We start from the raw sequence: 18320 nt of genomic DNA, 5'->3' as shown, positions 1-18320 counted from the left end.
GGCCATAGTCTCAGTGGTTCCACTAGGCTCTATCAGACCATCAAACCTGGTCCTTTTTTTTTTTTTATAATGATTTTGAGTTTTGTTCCACATTGTTCTACCATTCTGTCTAGGATATCCTACATAGATCCCCCTCCAAGTCGTTAACAGTGGTAGCTGGGCACCATCTAGTTCTTCTGGGCTCATAGTCGTATAGGCTGCAGATTGGATGGTGTACCAGTCGCTTGGACTAACTGTTTCCATGAATCTTTGGTTTTTTCATTCTTCTTTCTGCAAAGTCTTCTTAAAGGCACAACACTGGCCTTGTTACCTCCACAAACACTCCCACCTCACCCAACCCTCCAGCCACCTGTCTAACGCTCATAGCCTCCCCCATGGCTTGCAAGGTTCTGCATGGTTCACTTTACCTCCCCAGCCTCATTTGAATGCTTACACTCCTGCTATACTCAGCTCCTCAAAGATCCTCCAACACAACCCCTGGCCCTTATCCACAGGCCTTTGTGTTTGTTGCTCCTCACTTGGTTCCTTCTCGCCTAACTCCTTTCTCTTCAAGGCCTCCAGCTGGTCATCACCTCCTCTGGGAAGACCCCCTGCTCCCAGGACTCATTTGGGGCCCCTCCTCCGTGCTCTGTGTTATATCATCTCTCTTATGATTGCTGTTCACTTGTCTGCCTTCCCACTAAAGCAGGAGCCCCTTAAGGGAAGGAGCCTCAGCTGACTCTCCTTGCATTCCCTCCCACCACCATTTCACACCCCTCACCTCACCTTCACATTTGGCTCAGGGCCTGGCACTCAGCTGGTGAATAAATGAAGGAATGACTCATTCAGGGCTAACTCAGCAGGCAGGCACCTACGTGTTCTCTCCATGGGATTCTGGGAGAGACCCAAGGGGCTGCCTCACTGTCCTTGGAGAAGCCCAGAGTTAGAAGAAGAGTCTGTCCTTTCTCTCCTTAGGGATCAACTACTGTGCGCTGAACAAACCAGACTGTCAGCATGAATGTGTCAACACAGAGGAGGGATACTATTGCCGGTGCCGCCGAGGCTATACCCTGGACCCCAACGGGAAGACCTGCAGTCGTGAGTGTGCCCTAGGGTCAGACAATGCCTGTGAGGCAGACTCCAACAGGCTCACTGGCAGCCAGTAACCTCTGAGGCTCCTGGGTTTCCTGTGGGCCTGATGGTCCAACAGATTTGACCACTCCTGGCCCCAATTTCATCATCTGTAAAATGTTGTTGTTATGTGCCATCGAGTCGGATCCAACTCATAGCAACCCCTCCTTGGGTTTCTGAGGCAGTATCACTACAGAAGTAGATTGCCCCATTTTCCTTCTGGGAGTGGCTGGTGGGTTTGAACCGCCAGCCTTCTGGTTAGCAGTCAAGTGCCTTAGCTACTATGCTACCAGAGCTCCCAAAATGGGACTACTAATTATACCTGCCTCATAGGGTGGCACAACCCCGTTAAGCACTTGACTGACTATTAGCCGAAAAGTTAGCAGTTCGAACTCAACTAGAGGTGTCTTAGGAGATGGGCCTGGTGATCTTCCAATAGATAACAGCCATGAAAACCTGTGGAGCAGTTCCACTCTGTACACATGTGGTCCTCACAAGTCCGAATTGACGCGATGGCAACTAACAGCAACAATACACCTCATAGATTGGGTTGTAAGGATGAAAAGAATCAATATATATAAACCACTTAGAACAGTGCTGCTAGGCACATAATATGCACTCAGTAAATATTAACTAATATTATCATTTGCCGTTGAGAGCATTGGCTGGGGGTCAGACGAGCCTGAATTCAAATCCTAGCTCTACCACATACCTCGGGCAAGTTATTTAATTTCTCCAAGCCTTGATTCCCATTTTAAAAATAAACAAACAAACAAAGTGATGATAATAATAGTATTGATCCCTGATTGTTAAAGGGAACAATCAGGGCCATTTTAATCTCTTAACATTGTGCCTGGCCTAAGGTAAGCATTCAGTCAATGGTAATAATTCATTATTATCATGGAGCCAGTGCCTGGCCTTACATCACCCTGAGTTGGTACAAGAGGCCAGAAGGGACAGAACTCAGAAAGCACTTATGCTGCCCAGAGCTGATGTGAGGACAGAGCTGAGGAACGCGGGACTTTTTGTGAAGGCTTTTCTTTACTTCCTTGTGTAAGAGCCACAACAAAGCTCCGTTTGGTGATGTAAACGCGTGGAAACTTGCAGGCTTTGCCAGCTGGATGGGTCCTTCACTCTTTACGAGGCACGGTCTCCTCGGGCCAGACCGGCAGGGGTGGGAGCCCATGGGCACTGCAGTGGCTCCCTGTGACCCTGGCATACTGGGAGGGAGGCTCAGTGACATAGAAAGGGCTCTTTTTGTGGCTTTCACTCAGCAAGCCACACATCTTTGGGGACAGGGATAGATTGTGAGCAAGAACAGTGCAGCTGTTGAGCACTTGGACCCTGAACCAGGAAAGAAAGTTTCACAGATGAAGCATTAGGTACAGAGGAGTCCTCAGGAAAGCTGGTTTCCCTTCAGTCTTCAGATGGAACAATGGCCTCAATCAGACTTTCTAAGGATTGAGCTCAGAGGCCAGAGAACTTTTGAACCAGAAATTGGGTGCAAAGGTCAGTACCCTGCAGCACTGGATGTCTCTGAGTCCTACGAGAAGCCAGCAGGAGCAGGGGGCTCTTCCATGCAACAAGGAGACACCCTGTTGAAGATGCATCTTTGTAGATGCTGCCTTCTTCTGAGAGTGTGGGATCTGCCTGATGATGGCCCTAGCAGGCATCTGGAAGAGGCTGGGCACTGATCTGACTGAGCTCACTGGACCACAGGGGCCATGGCCTGCCCCTCTCCCCAGCACGCCTTGAGGGAGCCTAGAAGTGCTCAGAGCAGGGACCAGGAGAAATTAAGGTCTCCTGTCTCTCTGGGATCTAATAAGGAGGATCCCATAGTCAGCTCTGAAGACCAGCTGCCAGTGAGTCGATTCTGACTCATAGCAATCCCACAAGGGTCAAAGTAGAACTGTACTCCATAAGGTTTCCAGTAGCTGATCTTTTGGAAGTAGATTGTCAAGTCTTCTACTGAAGTGCCTCTGGATGGACTTGACTCTCCAACCTTCCAGTTAGCAGCCAAGCACATTCACTGTTAACCACTGAGAGACTCCAGTCAGGTCTAAGAAATTATAAACCAAGTCATTTCTGTCTAGATATTCCCCAGAGAAAGCCATGGTATTCTGTTCCCCTTGATGGTTCAGGGATCTCCAGGCTATAACAGCAAGCTCAGGTAAGGCACTTGGTCTGTGCAGGCACTGCTGTGAGCACTTTCAATGCAGTAACTCATTTTATCCTCATAACAGAACCTGTGAGGCAGCTGCATTCTTATCCCTATTTAAAGATAAATGGGGGCATAGAAAGATGAAACAACTTTCCCGGAGTCACATGGCCAGTAAGTGGTGGGGCCAGGATGTGAACGCAGGCATCAGGCTCCTGAGTTCCTGCAAATGTTCACAGTAGGTGCATCCAGTGGTGGAAAATTCCAGAGGGCACCAGTCCCAAGCCCCGTGGGAGTGAAAAGGCCCACTTGGTGGCTGTGCACAAGGCCTACAGTGTCCCTCCAGTCACTGGGGGTACATTTTCTCCATCAAGGGAATCTGGGAGGCTGCCTGCAGGGCTGTCTGTGGGAGCTGCTCACCACAGCTGTGTGTCCACTATCCCATTAGAGCCAGCTGTGCAGCCTTCTGATGCCAGGGTCGGCCACACATGCAGGCCCACACTTTGGTTTATTTTCTGAAATTAGGTGTCCTACTTATGGGAAAAGGAAAACAAAACAAAACACTTTTTTTTCATTTTCAAATAGAAATGAGCAATTCATCCTCAGCACTACTTAATGATGATAAGCATTCCTTCAGTGGTTACTGTATGCCAGGTACTGTTCTGAGAACTTTACATGTAGCAACTCACTAAATTCTCACCACATTCCTACAAGAAAGCCACTGTCGTATGGAGGGATGGACACTGGGAAGAGGTAACTATGGGGAGGAAGTGGGAGGGGAGCTGTTGCATTGTGGTAAACTGTGGTCAATGACATGAGACAAAGTGTATGTGAACTGCTGTATGGAAAGTGAATTTGCTCTGTAAATCTTCACCGAAATCACAATAAAAAAATAATTAAAAAAAAAAAAAGTAAGAAAGCCACTGTCACCATCCCCATTTCTCAAGTCATGAAATGAACAGCCCATTCTCTCATTGCTAAGAAATGGTGGAGATGGGATTGAGCCCAAGTAGTTTGATGCTGTAAGTTCAAGTGGACCCAGAGGCTCCTTTGAGGAAATGCCTTATGACCTACTTTCGAAAAATCAGCCATTGAAAGCCCTATGGAACCAGTTCTCTTCTGACACACACGGGGTCACCATGAGTTGGAATCAACTCAGTGGCAGTTGGTTTTTTTGGTTGATGCCACAACCTTCATTCTTAAGCTTTACTCTTATCAGCTGTGTGGCTTAGGACTAGCAAATTGATCTTCCTGAGCCCTAGTTTTCTCTCTGTGAAGATGAAATGACACCTGCATAGGAGTGTTGCCATGATCACAGGTCATGTGTGCCATTCCAGGAGAGCTGCTGTCATTAACATGGGGGACTTGTTGCCCAGCCATTGGAGTTGTATGTACTTTACTCTTCAAAAAAATAAAGGAATAAAAACAAACTATTCTGATTTTCCAGAGAGCCTAGTGGCGCTGGATGGAATACAGCCTTCCCCATCTGAGAAACCTGTGAAACTGTTCACTACAGATTAATAAATAAGCACAAGAAAGCCTATGCTTACCTTGCTATGGGTTACTCTGTCTATAATCCCAGGGACTGTAAATTTGAAAAGAGGCTTTGATTCTGTAGGAAGGTGTTGTGGGGTTGGTAGAGAGACAGATGCCAGCCATACCTGGAAGCAGAATCTTTGATGTGGTGAGAAATGTGAAATTGTTCATTACAGATAAATAAGTATGTGCAAGTAAGCTTCTGCTTACTTTGCTCACTGGGTAATCCACACTGAAGAACACCCAGTGGGGTGCAGTTCTACTCTGTAGTACAGAGGGTCACCATGAGTGAGAATCGACTGCATGGTAAGAACATGGACTTTTGGGTTTGCTGGGACGGCACTGCCCCTAAGGGTCCTTTCTGCTTTCATGTCTGTGATGGCTGCAGGGGTGGACCACTGTGTGCAGAACGACCATGGCTGTGAGCAGTTGTGCCTCAACACAGAGGAGTCCTTTGTCTGCCAGTGCTCAGAAGGCTTCCTCATCAACGAGGACCTCAAGACCTGTTCCAGTGAGTCCCCATGCCCTGCCTTTCCAGAAGCCATCTTCTCAGGGAAATGTTTGTAGCAGGAGTGAAATGGGGCATGGATGGCTGCAGAGGACGGCAGCCTGTTGTCCCCTTTCCTCCACCTTTTTCTCTACTTCAGGACGGTTGTGAGTGTCCACTGGGGATGCATGCATTCGAAGGTGGGTGGTGGGCGCATGGCAGTCACTTCATTCCATTATTAGTAGCCTGGTGGCCTCACTGGCATAGTTGTGGTAGCCACCTATACCCTTACTTGCTGTTTGCTTTTGCAGGGGTAGATTACTGCTTGCTGAGCAACCATGGTTGTGAATATTCCTGCATCAACACAGACACATCCTTTGCCTGTCAGTGTCCCGAGGGACATGTGCTCCGCAGTGATGGGAAAACCTGTGCAAGTGAGTGTCGACAGGTCCTGTGACCAGGAATAGGTGTGCTGTGTAATGGGTTCCCCCAGGTACATACACATGTGTGTATGCATGTAAGGTGATTTGGGCCTGGGTGGCTGGTTCTCCCCATGATCCCAAACTTCCTGCCTACTCCTGAAAACAGATTTTTCCCATTTCCATGATCTATCTCTCTGTCATTTCTAAAGCTGGGCAGAGCCATGTTTCTTAGCTCTCACTGCTCTACCCCACCAACCCAAGCCAAATCAAACCAAACCCGTTGTCCTCGAGTTGATTACAACTCATAATGACTCTGTAAGACAGAGCAGAACTTCTCCATAGGGTTTCCAAGGCTGTAATCTTTATGTGAAGGAGCTCTGGTGGTGTCGTGGATGAGGCATTAGGCTACTAACCAAAAGGCCAGTGGTTCAAACCCACCAGCTGCTTGGTGGAAGAAAGATGGAGCAATCTACTTCAATAAAGATTTACAGCCTCGGAAATCCAATGGGGGTTGCTATGAGTCGGAATCAACTCAATGGCAGTGAGGTTTTTGTTTTTTTGTTTTTTTTTTTAAATCTTTATGGGAGTAGACTGCCACATCTTTCTCCCATGGAGCAGCTGATGAGTTTAAATTGTTGACCTTTTGGTTAACAGCTGATTTCTTAGCCACTGTTGCACCAGGTATCCCTAACCGGTCCTAAAATGGCAATCAGCCAGCTTTACACATGGGTGGTGCAAATGGTTATGCAGTCGACTATAAGCCAGAAGGTTGGTGGTTTGAACTCAGGTGCCTCAGAAGATGGGCCTGATGATCTGATGTCAAAAGGGTCATAGCCTCAGAAACTCTATGGAACCGTTCTACACTGCACACGTGGAGTTGCCATGAGTAGGAGTCCATTTGAGGGCAACTAACAACAACAGTAGTAGCGTGGCCTATTTACTAACCAAGGTGCCATAGTGGCACTAACTGTTAAGCGCTCAGCTGTTACCAAAAAAAAAAGGTTGGTGTCTGAACCCACCCAGCAGCTTCAAAGGAGAAACACTTGACAACCTGCTCCTATAACGATTACAGCCTGGATAACCCTATAAACAAAAAAATAAATAAATAAAACCAACTCATTGCCATTGAGTCATTTCTGACTCATAGCAACACCTATTGGGTTTCTGAGGCTGTAAATCTTTACGGAAGTAGATCACCCTGTCTTCCTTCCACGGAGTGGCTAATGGGTTTAAACCACTGACATTCCAGTTAGCAGTCAAGTGCCTTATCCACTATGCCACCAGAGCTCCTTTGGGGCAATCCTAATCTGTTACATGGGGTCACTATAAGTCAAAAATGACTTGAGGGCACCTAACAACAACCTTTTCTGACCACTGACTAAATGCTGTGCTAAGCACTTCCCATGCATTATTGCATTCCAGCAACCCTGTGGAATAAATTCATTCTATAGATGAGGAAGCTGCCACTCTGAGTAAGAGCCTAAGGTTACCAGCTGATAAAAGGTAGATTCAAACTCAGACTAGGAGAAGGCAAGGGTCCTGAGAACTCCTTTGTCCTTCCTTCCTGAGCCTGGTCATCTGGCAGCAGATGCTGAGGTTGGCAGTGATGTTTAGTGGGTACACATTTCCTTGCAGCTAGTCCCAGCTCCCAACTCCATTAATAAAAACTCCTCCCAGACCTCCCTCTCTCCTTCACTCAAGAATGCTATGTTTGCTGCCCTGCAATCCTATTTCCAAGTAAACCAAGATAAAGAATTGAAAAACAGCAATTTTGAGAGATAAGATCAAAAATGGAGGGAAAGGGCTATAATTTACCCTCCCCATCCTGCTGGTCTCTCTGATTATAGAATGACTGATACTGTTGTGGCCACAACCAAATTTATCCACCATGTTATAGCGTCCATTCACATGGCAGGTGGGCTGACTGCATAGCTGGCTGTGCCTCCCTAAGTAGGAACATGTGAGAAAGTATTTCCCCAGTTTGGGATGGATTCCTGAATCGTGGCAAATGGGTTATCCATTTTCTGGCTTGCTGTGGCTCCCTGCCCAGCTGCCTTCAAGACTCTGCTACAGCCAGTACAGGCAGGGTCTGGGCATTGCAAAGAGCGTGGGTGTGTCAAATCGCATCTACATTTGCTGCATGCCAAAGCCAGATGCAAGCGCTTTTCTTGGTTTGTTTTCATTCTCCATCATCTTATATTATTCATGCCCTTCCTCTCTCCTCATTGCTGTTGATAATCAAGAACTGACTATAAGGTGACTGCAAGACTTAGGAAATTCTCACGGGCCCTTCCAAATAAATGGCAGTCCCTTCTCCTCACACAGAGACCCTATGTGGTACAAATGGTTAACACCCTCAGCTGCTAACCAAAAGGTCAGAAGGTGGAGTTTACCCAGAGGAGCCTTAGAAGGAAAACCTGTCAGTCTACTTCTAAGAAACCAGCCATTGAAAACCTTATGGAGCACAGTTCTATTCGGACACACATGGTGTTACCAAGAGTCAGAGACGACTTGACAGCAACTAGTTCAACTTGTCTGCATTATTTCATGCCTAAGGCATTTGACTGCTAGCCAGAAGTCTGACGGTTCAAACCCACCTTCCTCAGAAGGAAGGTTGGGCAATCTACTTCCACAGTGATACCACCTGGGAAATCTGAGGAAGGGTCACTATGAGTCGGACTCGACTCAACAGCAGTGAGTTTTGAACCAGGTCCATGTCTGGTTTATGTCACTGACACTTTTATATGTTCCCCATTTTCTCATTTACAGTGTGTTTGTAATGGTACAGTGACATCATCCATATGAGTAAACATCGAACAATGCAGTTTTAACATGTACATGCTTATATATGGCTATGTCTGTATGAGAGCTTGTGAGATGTTCAGATAGATTAGAATTGCCCTAGGGAAGTGCTACATGAGAGATGCATTTTACCCACTAGCTGATACATACGTGTTCAGCTATTTCGTGAACTGAGGACTTTCCGTCTGCTCCAGAGTGATTCAGTCTGGCTGCCCTGTCCCATAATAATAGGCTAGATTTTCAGTCCAGCCACAGTCCAGCCACAGGGCTTGGGATGTGTGTTCCCCTGCTCTATGCCAGATGACAAAAAGCCAGATGACATGACTTCATATTCTTTGAAAAGCCTGCTTTCTGTGGGTGGGGGAGCCAGCTGGGGACCAGCCAGGCCTGGCTCAGCAGATAAGGGATTCCTTGGCCTTCATAAAGGCAGCTGGTATCTAGAGGCCTTAATGGCAGGTGGTCCAAAGAGTCCTTCACTCACCTTCAAGAAGGTTCTCAGAAGTATGGAGCCCAGGCCCAGGGCCCTGGAACAAAGTGGACGCTGTTACCCCCATGGGTCTGTAAGCACCTTCCACTCCACTTAAGGTCTGAAGTGAAAACCTTCCTGTCTTTCTCTCTGCCTCCTGCCCGCCAACCTGTGACTGCCCAGGTTTTCCCTATGGGGACCTTCATTGCCTCAACCATTAGATGACTAGGGATAATGGGGGGGACAGGGTAGTCTCTTCCACCAGCTGCAGAAGAGAGGCCTTCTCCCCTCTCACACTCCTGGAAATTTCCCTTCAATAGACTTTATACAAGTACATCCTAGCACCAAGAGACTCCAAAGGTCAGACATACATGGGGCACAGCCGGCTGACCTGCAAGCTCCTGGAGCCTTATCTGAGTCAGAGTTGCCGGGCCTGGCCCATGGGAGATGTGCAATAAAGCTGAATGAGGGAGAGAGAGGGAATGGACAGAGACTACCTGTCTCTGCATCCCACAGCACCTAGCACAGGGCCCACTCCCTGCTCAGATACCTTCAGTGGCTCGCCCCTGCCTCCCATTAACATTTTCAAACCACACCCCTGGATGTGGCAGTGTAGGGCCCCTCCTCGACTTCCTTAGCCTCACTGCAGATCTGTCTGCCTTGTACTCTCCCGCCCTTCGGTCAAACTGATGATTCTCCTCTGTGTTCACTTCCCAGGGCTGTTGCAATAAAGTACCACAAACCAGGTGGCTTATAAGAACTGACATTTGTTGTCCTGCAGTTCTGGAGGCTAGTAGTCTGACTTCAGGGTGTCGGCAGAGCCGTGTTCCCTCCAGAGGCTCTAGGAGATGATCCTGCTTGTCTCTCTGGGCTTCTGGTAGCCACAGGCATTCCTTGGCATGAAGATGCATTTTCACATGGCCCTCCTTCCTCTGTGTCCTGTGTCTTTTCTGCTCTTTGAAAAGACTAGGACTCCCCACACACTCCAGTAAGACCTCATGTCAACATAACTGATACTGTCTTCAAAGACCCTATTTCCAGACAAAGTCACAAGGACCAGGCGTTTGGACTTCAACATGAGTTGGGGGCGGGGAGACAGTTCAGTGCAGAACTCTCTCTGAGAAGGCCCTATGCCTCTATCTAGCGTGTCTGCCTCCACTTACTATGGCTGCGCCCGACTCCTGCCAGTGGAAACCCAGCCCCCGTGGGGAGCTTCCCACCCTCCCCACCTGATGGGACTCCTCAACCCCCCCCCCAGGTGTCCCCACAGTGCTCCCCTGGCTCTGCCTTACCCTGCATAAGTTCCCCAGAACAACATGGCAGAGTAGAAAAAGTGTTGAACTGAGAGTCCAAAGACTGAATTGAAATTTTTTATTATTTTTTTTTAACTTTTTGTTGTGATTTGGGTAAAAGTTTATGGAGCAAATTGGTTTTCCGCTCAACCATTCATACACATTTGTTTTGTGACATTGATTGCAGTCCCCACAATGGAATAGCACTCTTCCCACTTCCTCCCTGTATTTTCCGTTCCCATTTGTCCTTCTTTCCTATCCCTTCTTGCCTTCTGAGCTTTATCCCTGGGCAAATGCTGCTCTTTTGATCTCGTAGTGTTGAACGATCTAAGGAGCGTGTACCTCCACCCTCAGCAAGGGAGCTGACCCTCTCTGGGTGACTCGTCTGTAAACTGGGAATGATCATTCCTGCCTCTCAGGCTCGCTGTGTGGCACAGAGGAGAGAGTTCACCACAGTGCTTTGTGAACTTGTCAGGTACCATAAGTAAAGCAGTAGTGGTTTAGTGGTAGAATGCCCACATTTCATGTAGAAGACCCCAGTTCGATTCCCAGGCAATGAGCCTCAAGTGCAGCCACCACCGATCTGTCACTGGAGGCTTGCACACATGGCTGTGTTGCTGAACAGGCTTCAGCGGAGCCTCCAGGCTTAGGCAGATTAGCAGAAAGGCCTGTCAATCTGCTTCCAAAAATCAGTCAGTGAAAACCCGGTGAATTACAATGGTCTGGTCTGCAGCCAGTCCTAGGGATGGCATAGATTCTGTTGTCCACAGGCTCACACAACAGGAGTCGACTTGATGGCTGCTAACAACAATAAAGGGCCATAAGCCCCTACGGTACTCTTGTCAGTCCTACCTCATCTCCTCACTGAGGAGAGGACCATTGTTGCTCCTGGCGCTGCTGCGTGGTGAGAGGACCTGCTCACCTTGGAGGGGCCAGAGACCGGCCACCCAGGAAGGGAGTGAGACTCAGGAATCCAAGAACACTGACAGGGAGCTGGGTCTCAAGCTGCAGGGGAAAGTTGCAGGAAGGTCAGGGATGCCAGTAGGGGACACTCTTAATGAGCTACCACAAGGGCTCTGTGAAGGCCTGATAGGGCCTGCGTCCCCCAGCTCAGCCTCCCAGGGCTGAGGTAGCCCCGAGAAAGCCTTGGGGAGTGAGGGGAGAAGGCAGCCTTCACCTTTGTGTATTCACATTATAGACTTGATGGAACAGAAGGACCTTTAGAGATCTTCCAGTTCTTTTGTGGGAAATAGGAACAGGGAGGAAACTCATGCCCCAAGATGTCCCTGAAGGTTTGTGTCAGAAGCAGGACTAAACCCTAGGTCCCTGACTCCAGAATCTGTTGCCCAAGTACTTGTCTGAGTCCAGCTGCATCTTGGTTTATCTGAGAAAAGCCTCTACAGAGTTAATCAATTGGCTGCTCAAGTTAATCCATTGGCTGTTCTTGGTTTTATTATAAAATAAAACTAATCAGGAAATGGCCTAATTCTTTCTCTCGGCCTTCGCTTACCCTTTTGGCAGGGGACCTCTGTGGCTTTCTCCCTCTGAGCCTGAGGTTTTAATAATCTCCTCTATGGAGCCTCAGATATGGGCTTACTCTCTGTCATCGCTTCAGAAATGCAAGTCCATAGAACACGCTATTCCATGATTACATCACTGCAGATGTACGTGACTCCCCTGATCTGGGGCATAGATGTAATGAACAGTCTGTATCGACATGCAGGGGTGCTAGGCATGGGCTGAGAAACCTGTGCTGGGTCCAGAAACTTCTAATCATCCTGATCACAAGTCCCCCCATTCATGAGGGGAGTTTGATTAAATGTGTGGGTCTACCTCCTTAAGTGCAAATGCAAGAGGACCCTTCTTTTAAAGGGGAAATGTTTCCTCCCCCCCTTCTGAGATTGCCCATAACCCCTTTCACCCATCTTGTTTAATGATGGTCCCTAATCAGTTCTGTCTTTGCTCTTGTCTCTGTCTTTAAGCCTAGGGACTTCCTTCTTAAGCTCTTGGTTCATTTATTCTTATTCTCTACAAGTGCTTACTGTGTACCTGTTTACCTGCCTTGTTCTGGGCAGGTTTTGTTGGGCGCTGGTGGCCCTGGGGATTCACACAGATTCAGTTTCTACCCTGACAGAGCTTAACGTTTCTTAGCAAACACATTAAAAAAGTAAAACTAGTTGGTGCAGTGAAATCTGAGATCCAGGAAGGAAGGGTGTCACAGGAACATGTGACAGGGGGACCCTCTCCCAGTCTAGAGAAAGGGTCCCCAAGAAAGAGGCATTTATCTGAGACCCAGAGATTGTGTTGATTGAGCCAGCCAGAGATGGGGCTCTGTGTGTGTGTGTGTGTGTGTGTACCAGGTACCGAAACAGCATGTGCAGGCCCAGAGTCCAGAGAGTGAGCTACAGTGTATTGAAGTCCAGTGTATTGAATACTGAGTACTGAGTGTGAGAGGGAGACTGATGGGAGATGAACCTGGAGAAGCAGGTGGGACAGATCGCCATACAGCCTTTAGAGTCATCCTCAACTATTTGGAGGCTCACCCTCACTTGCAAAGACCGTTTGAATTTGTCTTCTGAGAATCTAACAGGTTGTCTGAGTGGATTCCTGAGCTGTGGTGAATGGTGGAGGTACAATGGCACAGAGAACAGAGATAAGAGATTTGCTATTCAATCTCACCTCTGCCCCAGAACACCTAAGACAGTTCACCTCTATAGGTTAAGAGCCCTTAAGAAAGTCACTTTTTCTGTCTGGCCATCAGCTTGCTCAACTCTAAGAAGAAGGAGTTGGACCAGTTGATCACCCCAACTGTACCTGGCACAGAGTAAATGCTCAATAAACACTTAATGCATGAACTCCTGGCTGGAGTACCCACCACTCCTCCCCCAGGGCAAAAGCACCCCATAGTGGCAAGCCAGGGATAATGGCTCTCTTTGCCTGTTAAGGAACCATTGAAGCACTCGCCTGCTGGTGACTAACCTTGGCTCTAGGGAAAAGCTGGACACCAAGTTGGTTTCCAGACTTGGTTAGATAGATAGCAGGAAGTTAACTACGGTACACCCTTGGCATTCTCTAATGTACCACCTGTGGTGCTTTGATTTATGAGTGGCCCACAAGATTCAAGTCATCCAGAAATTGGATGCAGACATTTTTGCTGAACAAATTTGAGCTGTCCATTCTGCAGGGCTGGTGTGTGGGAGCGCCGGAGGGAGGCCAGCTGCCGCTGGTATCCACTAGGTTCTCATGTAAACATCATCACACAGACCCTGTGAGGTGGAGCTAATCTCAGATTTTAGAGTAGAAAACTGAGGAAATGCTTTCTTTTATTCACCAGGTATTTACAAGGAGACTGTTGTGTGCCATGCATTATGTTAGGCACTGGGAGAACGAGAGACAGCAGGCACAGTCAGTGGTTTTTGGAGATCACAGCCCAATGAGGAGGCAGACACAAATCAAAAACATCACCTAAATCAATGTTGGATTACAACTGGGAGAGGTACCATAAAGGGCAGGTAGTTGTGCTTTGAGGCCCTGTGATGGGGAAGTCAGGGAAGATTTCAGGAGTCATGCTTGGAAACCCAAAGGAAGAGTAAGGGTTAACTCAAGGGTGGAGGTGGTGGAGGAGGAGAAGCCTTCCACAGAGAGGAAGCCCTGTGCAGTTGTCCTCTAGCGAAGACTCTGGTGAAGGGAAGGTACTGAAAGAAGGTCCTGGGAGCTTGGGAGGGAGCAGGGTGAAATGAATCTGGAGGGCAGGGCTTGCACACCTTGCCAAGAATTTTGTTTCTTGAAGGAAGAGCCTTAGAAAGCAGTAAAGGATTTTAGACAAAGGGAGTGGTGTGAGCACATTTGCTTTTTGGGAAGAGGATTCAGGTTATAGCGGGGAGGACAGATTGGAGGGGGTCAAAATGGGTATATGGAGCTGAGACAAAGATGGTGGTGTTTGGTTCATGATGGTGGAGGCGCAGACTCATCTGAACATTTGGGAAATCTCTGAACATAAGGTCTGGGTCCACTGCCAGGGTCTCAGCCCTTGTGGTTCATCAGAATCATCTGTGGGGATTTTAAAAAATCCACAAAGGCCCAGCAGCACCCTCCTTGGATCTCCTAGGCAGTATCACTATGGAAATAGATTGCCCAACCTTCCTTCCAAGGAGTGGCTGGTGGATTTGAACCACCAGCCTTCTGGTTAGCAGTCAGATGCCTTAGGCACTACGCCACCAGAGCTCGCAGCAGCACCATAAGTTCCCGAATTAGAAGATGAAACAAGACTATCCTACTTTGTTGGTGAAATTGTAGATTGATATAACCTCTTTGGAAGATAATTTGGAAATCTTTATCAACTCTTAAATGTTTATACTCTTTAGAGAATTCCACTTCTAGATGTTTATCTTTTATGTTTGCTGTCACATTGTATGCAAAAATACACACACAAGTATACTTGTTACAATAAAGTTCATAATAGCAAAACACTAGAAACCACTTAAATACCCATCAGATAAGAGACTGGTTAAATGAATATGGTACAGCCTTCAAAAACAATGATGTATGGTGTCAGAGGTAAGAAAGAGGTTTAGTTTCAACTAGAAGTTCCCCATAAGAATTAATTTTTGCTTAAATTTTATTTTTTAAGAGTAGATAGGAGGTTTAATAAGGAACTCTGGTGGTGTAGTGGTTAAGGTATTGGCTACTAACCAAAAGGTCAGTGGTTTGAACCCACCAGCTGCTCTGTGGAAGAAAAATGGGATAGTCTCCTTTGGTCAAGATTTACAGCCTTGGAAACTCAATGGGGGAAACTATGAGTCAGAATCAACTTGATGGCAGTGAGTTTGGTTTAGTTTTTCAGAAGGTTTAATGGTTCAAAATCAAAATGATACAAAAAGGTGTCTATGAAGAAGTCTTGCCCTTCCATCCCATTCCCTAGCTTCATCCCCTATAGGTAACTCTTATAGTAACCAGCCTGTAATATGGTGCCCAATGATCCCCATGTCCTGGTAGTCACAAACTTGTGCATTGTCCTCCTTCCTTGGTGGTCTGTATGACCAATAACATATGGCAAGAACCATAGCATGTCACTTCTCAGATTCACATACAAAAAACAATCACAACTTCTGCCTTCAGTGCTCTCTTGCTGGCATGTACTTTCTTTTTCACTTCTTGGATCACTGTCTCTGGGGCAGCCAGATGCCATGTTGTGAGCAGTCCTATGGAGAGGCTCAGGCGGTGAGAAACTGAAGCCTCCAGCCATCGCCAGTGAGGAGCTGAGGGCTGCCGATAAATGCATGAGTGAGCTTGGCAGTGGATTCTCCAGCTCCAATTGAGCCTTTAGATGACTGCAGCCCCCGCTGACATTTTAAGTGCAGGCTTGTGAGAGACTCTGAGTGAAAACCACAAATCTAATCTACCCCCAAACTCCAGACCCTCAGAAATGGTGAGACACTAAATATTTGTTTTAGGCTGCTAAATTTTGGGGTAGCTTCTTACACCGCAATAGATAACCAATACACCATTTGTATTAGTTTCTTATTTGTCTTTCCGGTGTTTCTTCATGTAAATAAGAGCAAATACAAATATGTTTTCTTACTTTTTTTTTACACACCAAAAAATGGTATATTATATATCCTGTTCTGTGCTCTTTTTTCCCAACAGTATTTCCCGGAGGTCCTTTCATATCATTACATACAAACTTCCTCATTCTTTTTACAGCTGCATAGTGTTCCATTGTTCAGAATATTTATTCAGTCAGTCTGTTGCTGGCCGCTTGGGCTGTTTCCCACTTTTTGTTATTACAAACAATGCAGCAGTGAATAACTTGGAGGTCTATCCCTTCATATGGTACAAGAGGATCTGTAGGAGAGAATTTGAAGGAAAGTTGCTGGGTCAGAGGTACATTTTGTAATTTTTGGTAATACTGCCAGATTCTCCCCCATAGGGAAAGTATACCCTTCAGCTTGTTTGAATTTGGAATCATGCATCTTTTGTCTTAAAAGAAAAAAAACAACAACAACCTCTGCAAGAGATTCTGATCCTCATGTGAGGTTGGAAGCCCACGACTGCTCTACCCTTTCCTAATCAGATTCTCAGAGGGGATCCTGAGGGCAAAGATTAAAAGTCAAAACTCTCCATATGCTTTTAAAGCACGCACACAACACAAATTCCAAACTGCTACTCCTTTGATAGCCCACAAGGACTGAGAAGGTGAGCTGGGAGCTCCCAGGAGAGCTGCTGCCAAGGGTGAAAATATGGCCCTGTGGCGTCAGCTCAACAGGCTCCTGCTGAAGGAAACCGGGACCCATCCGCCAGACTGAGCTGGAGAAGCTCAGACCCAGTGGTTCGGGAAAGCCGGGGAGTCACTGGCCCTTCACGGGGTGTGTGTGGAAGACTCTCAATCATGTTCAAGATGAATGCCTGAGCTGGAGCTGAGACAGCAGGACAGGGCCTGCTATAAGCTCTGGAGGAGGGGGGGGGTGTGCCTGTAGTGGTCTGTCTGGATTATGGTTTGACAAGGCCAGCCTGAAAGAGTTATTGCTATTTCATTACCTTCGAAAGTGGGGTATTCTTATTATAAATTCATGGTGGGGAAAAGAATGCTCGCTCCTCAGCCAGCCAGCTGTCTGTATCATGGATCACTCAATTGTACTTTCCACTCTTACTGTACGTGAGGAGCTATCTGAAGCCATGGAGAAATGTTCAGCATTGATAATGAGTCTCGTATGTGTCCAGAGAAGTAAGTAATGTTCAGAGCAAGCTGGAGGGTCAAACTCTGCTTCGACTCTTTCCTGCAGTTATACTTTCAGTTAACATACACTTTCCTATTTTTCAAAGATTTTGGCAGCACTTCTGCCCAAAGGAAGAGAGGCAAAATTTCCTCTATGTTTAAATATACTTTAGAATATAGCAATGCCATGTCATTGGAAAAGGCATGGGATTTATTGGCAAAATACAGCATTTTTAGTCTAGATCTATCACTTATTAGCAATTGGTCTTGGCAAGCCATTAACTTTCCCAAACCTTAGATTCCCTAGCTGGTTGGTAATTGAGAATAAGAGCAGCTGTCTTAACTAATCCATGGGGCGGTTCTGAGGACTTGCCTTAAAAAATAAATAATGCAGTGATGCTTAAAAAAAAAAAATAGTGTATAGTTTGTGCCTGATTATAAAAATGGTGATGAGTTTAAAGCCTTTATTTAATATCTTCAATATATGTCCATTGTAAAAATTCTCCAAAACACCAAACCAAACTCACTGCCATTGAGTCAATTCCAACTCATAGTGACCCCCATTGGTTTCCAAGGCTGTAAATCTTTACAGAAGTAGATTGCCCCATCTTCCTTCCATGGAGTGGCTGGTGGGTTTGAACCACCAACCTTCTGGTTGGCAGTTAAATGCCTTAGGCACTGCACCACCAGATGACTGAGTTAACTCTACACAAAGTATATGGTTCACATAAGAGGTCATGGTCAACCTGTCCTCAATATCAAGCTTTTACATTATCCACCTGTTTTTTTCAGGTTGCTGAGCCTTCTGTTCTCACAGAAGCTGCCCCAAGCCTATAGAAGGCAATACTATTCTTCTAGTTGTTCAGTCCAGCAAACTCAGAGTCACCCTTGACGGGAGCCCATCCATCAGCAAATCTTATTTATAAGCTTTACCTTCAAATATAATCATAATGTATTTGATTATAATTTATATAATCATAATCCAGGAGCCCTGGTGGCATAATGGTTAAGCACTCGACTGCTAACTGAAAGGTCAGCAGTTTGAACCCACCCAGCAGCTCTGTGGGAGAAAGAACTGGCAACCTGTCCCTGTAAAGATTACAGCCTAGGAAGTCCGTGGGAGCAGTTCTACTCTATCCTACGGGTTTACTATGAGTCAGAATGAGTGTACAGCACCTAACAACAACCTTCAGAATTTGACCATGACCTGACCACTTCTCACCACCCTGGGCTGAGCCGCCAGGGTTATTGCAGTAGGCTTCTTATAGCTCTCTGCTAGTCAGTACAGAGCCATCTTTTAAACTGAGATCCTATCATTCCACTGCTCAGAAC

At 46.7% G+C, this 18320-nt stretch overlaps 1 protein-coding gene across 1 annotated transcript in view; it reads left to right on the top strand.

Moving 5' to 3' along the window:
• Positions 1-18320, top strand: part of MATN2 (matrilin 2) — a 192954-nt gene that overhangs the window by 147045 nt on the left and 27589 nt on the right. The window contains exons 7-9 of the mRNA XM_007934845.2: positions 955-1077; positions 5193-5315; positions 5603-5725. Of these exons, the coding sequence (XP_007933036.1) occupies positions 955-1077; positions 5193-5315; positions 5603-5725 (369 nt within the window). The remainder of the gene's footprint in view (positions 1-954; positions 1078-5192; positions 5316-5602; positions 5726-18320) is intronic.

The sequence above is a fragment of the Orycteropus afer genome, unplaced genomic scaffold (assembly GCF_000298275.1).
Source record: "Orycteropus afer afer isolate SDZICR_OR568_19922 unplaced genomic scaffold, OryAfe1.0 scaffold00021, whole genome shotgun sequence".
In the NCBI taxonomy this organism is placed as follows: Eukaryota; Metazoa; Chordata; class Mammalia; order Tubulidentata; family Orycteropodidae; genus Orycteropus; species Orycteropus afer.
This window is presented reverse-complemented; position numbering and strand designations above follow the sequence as displayed.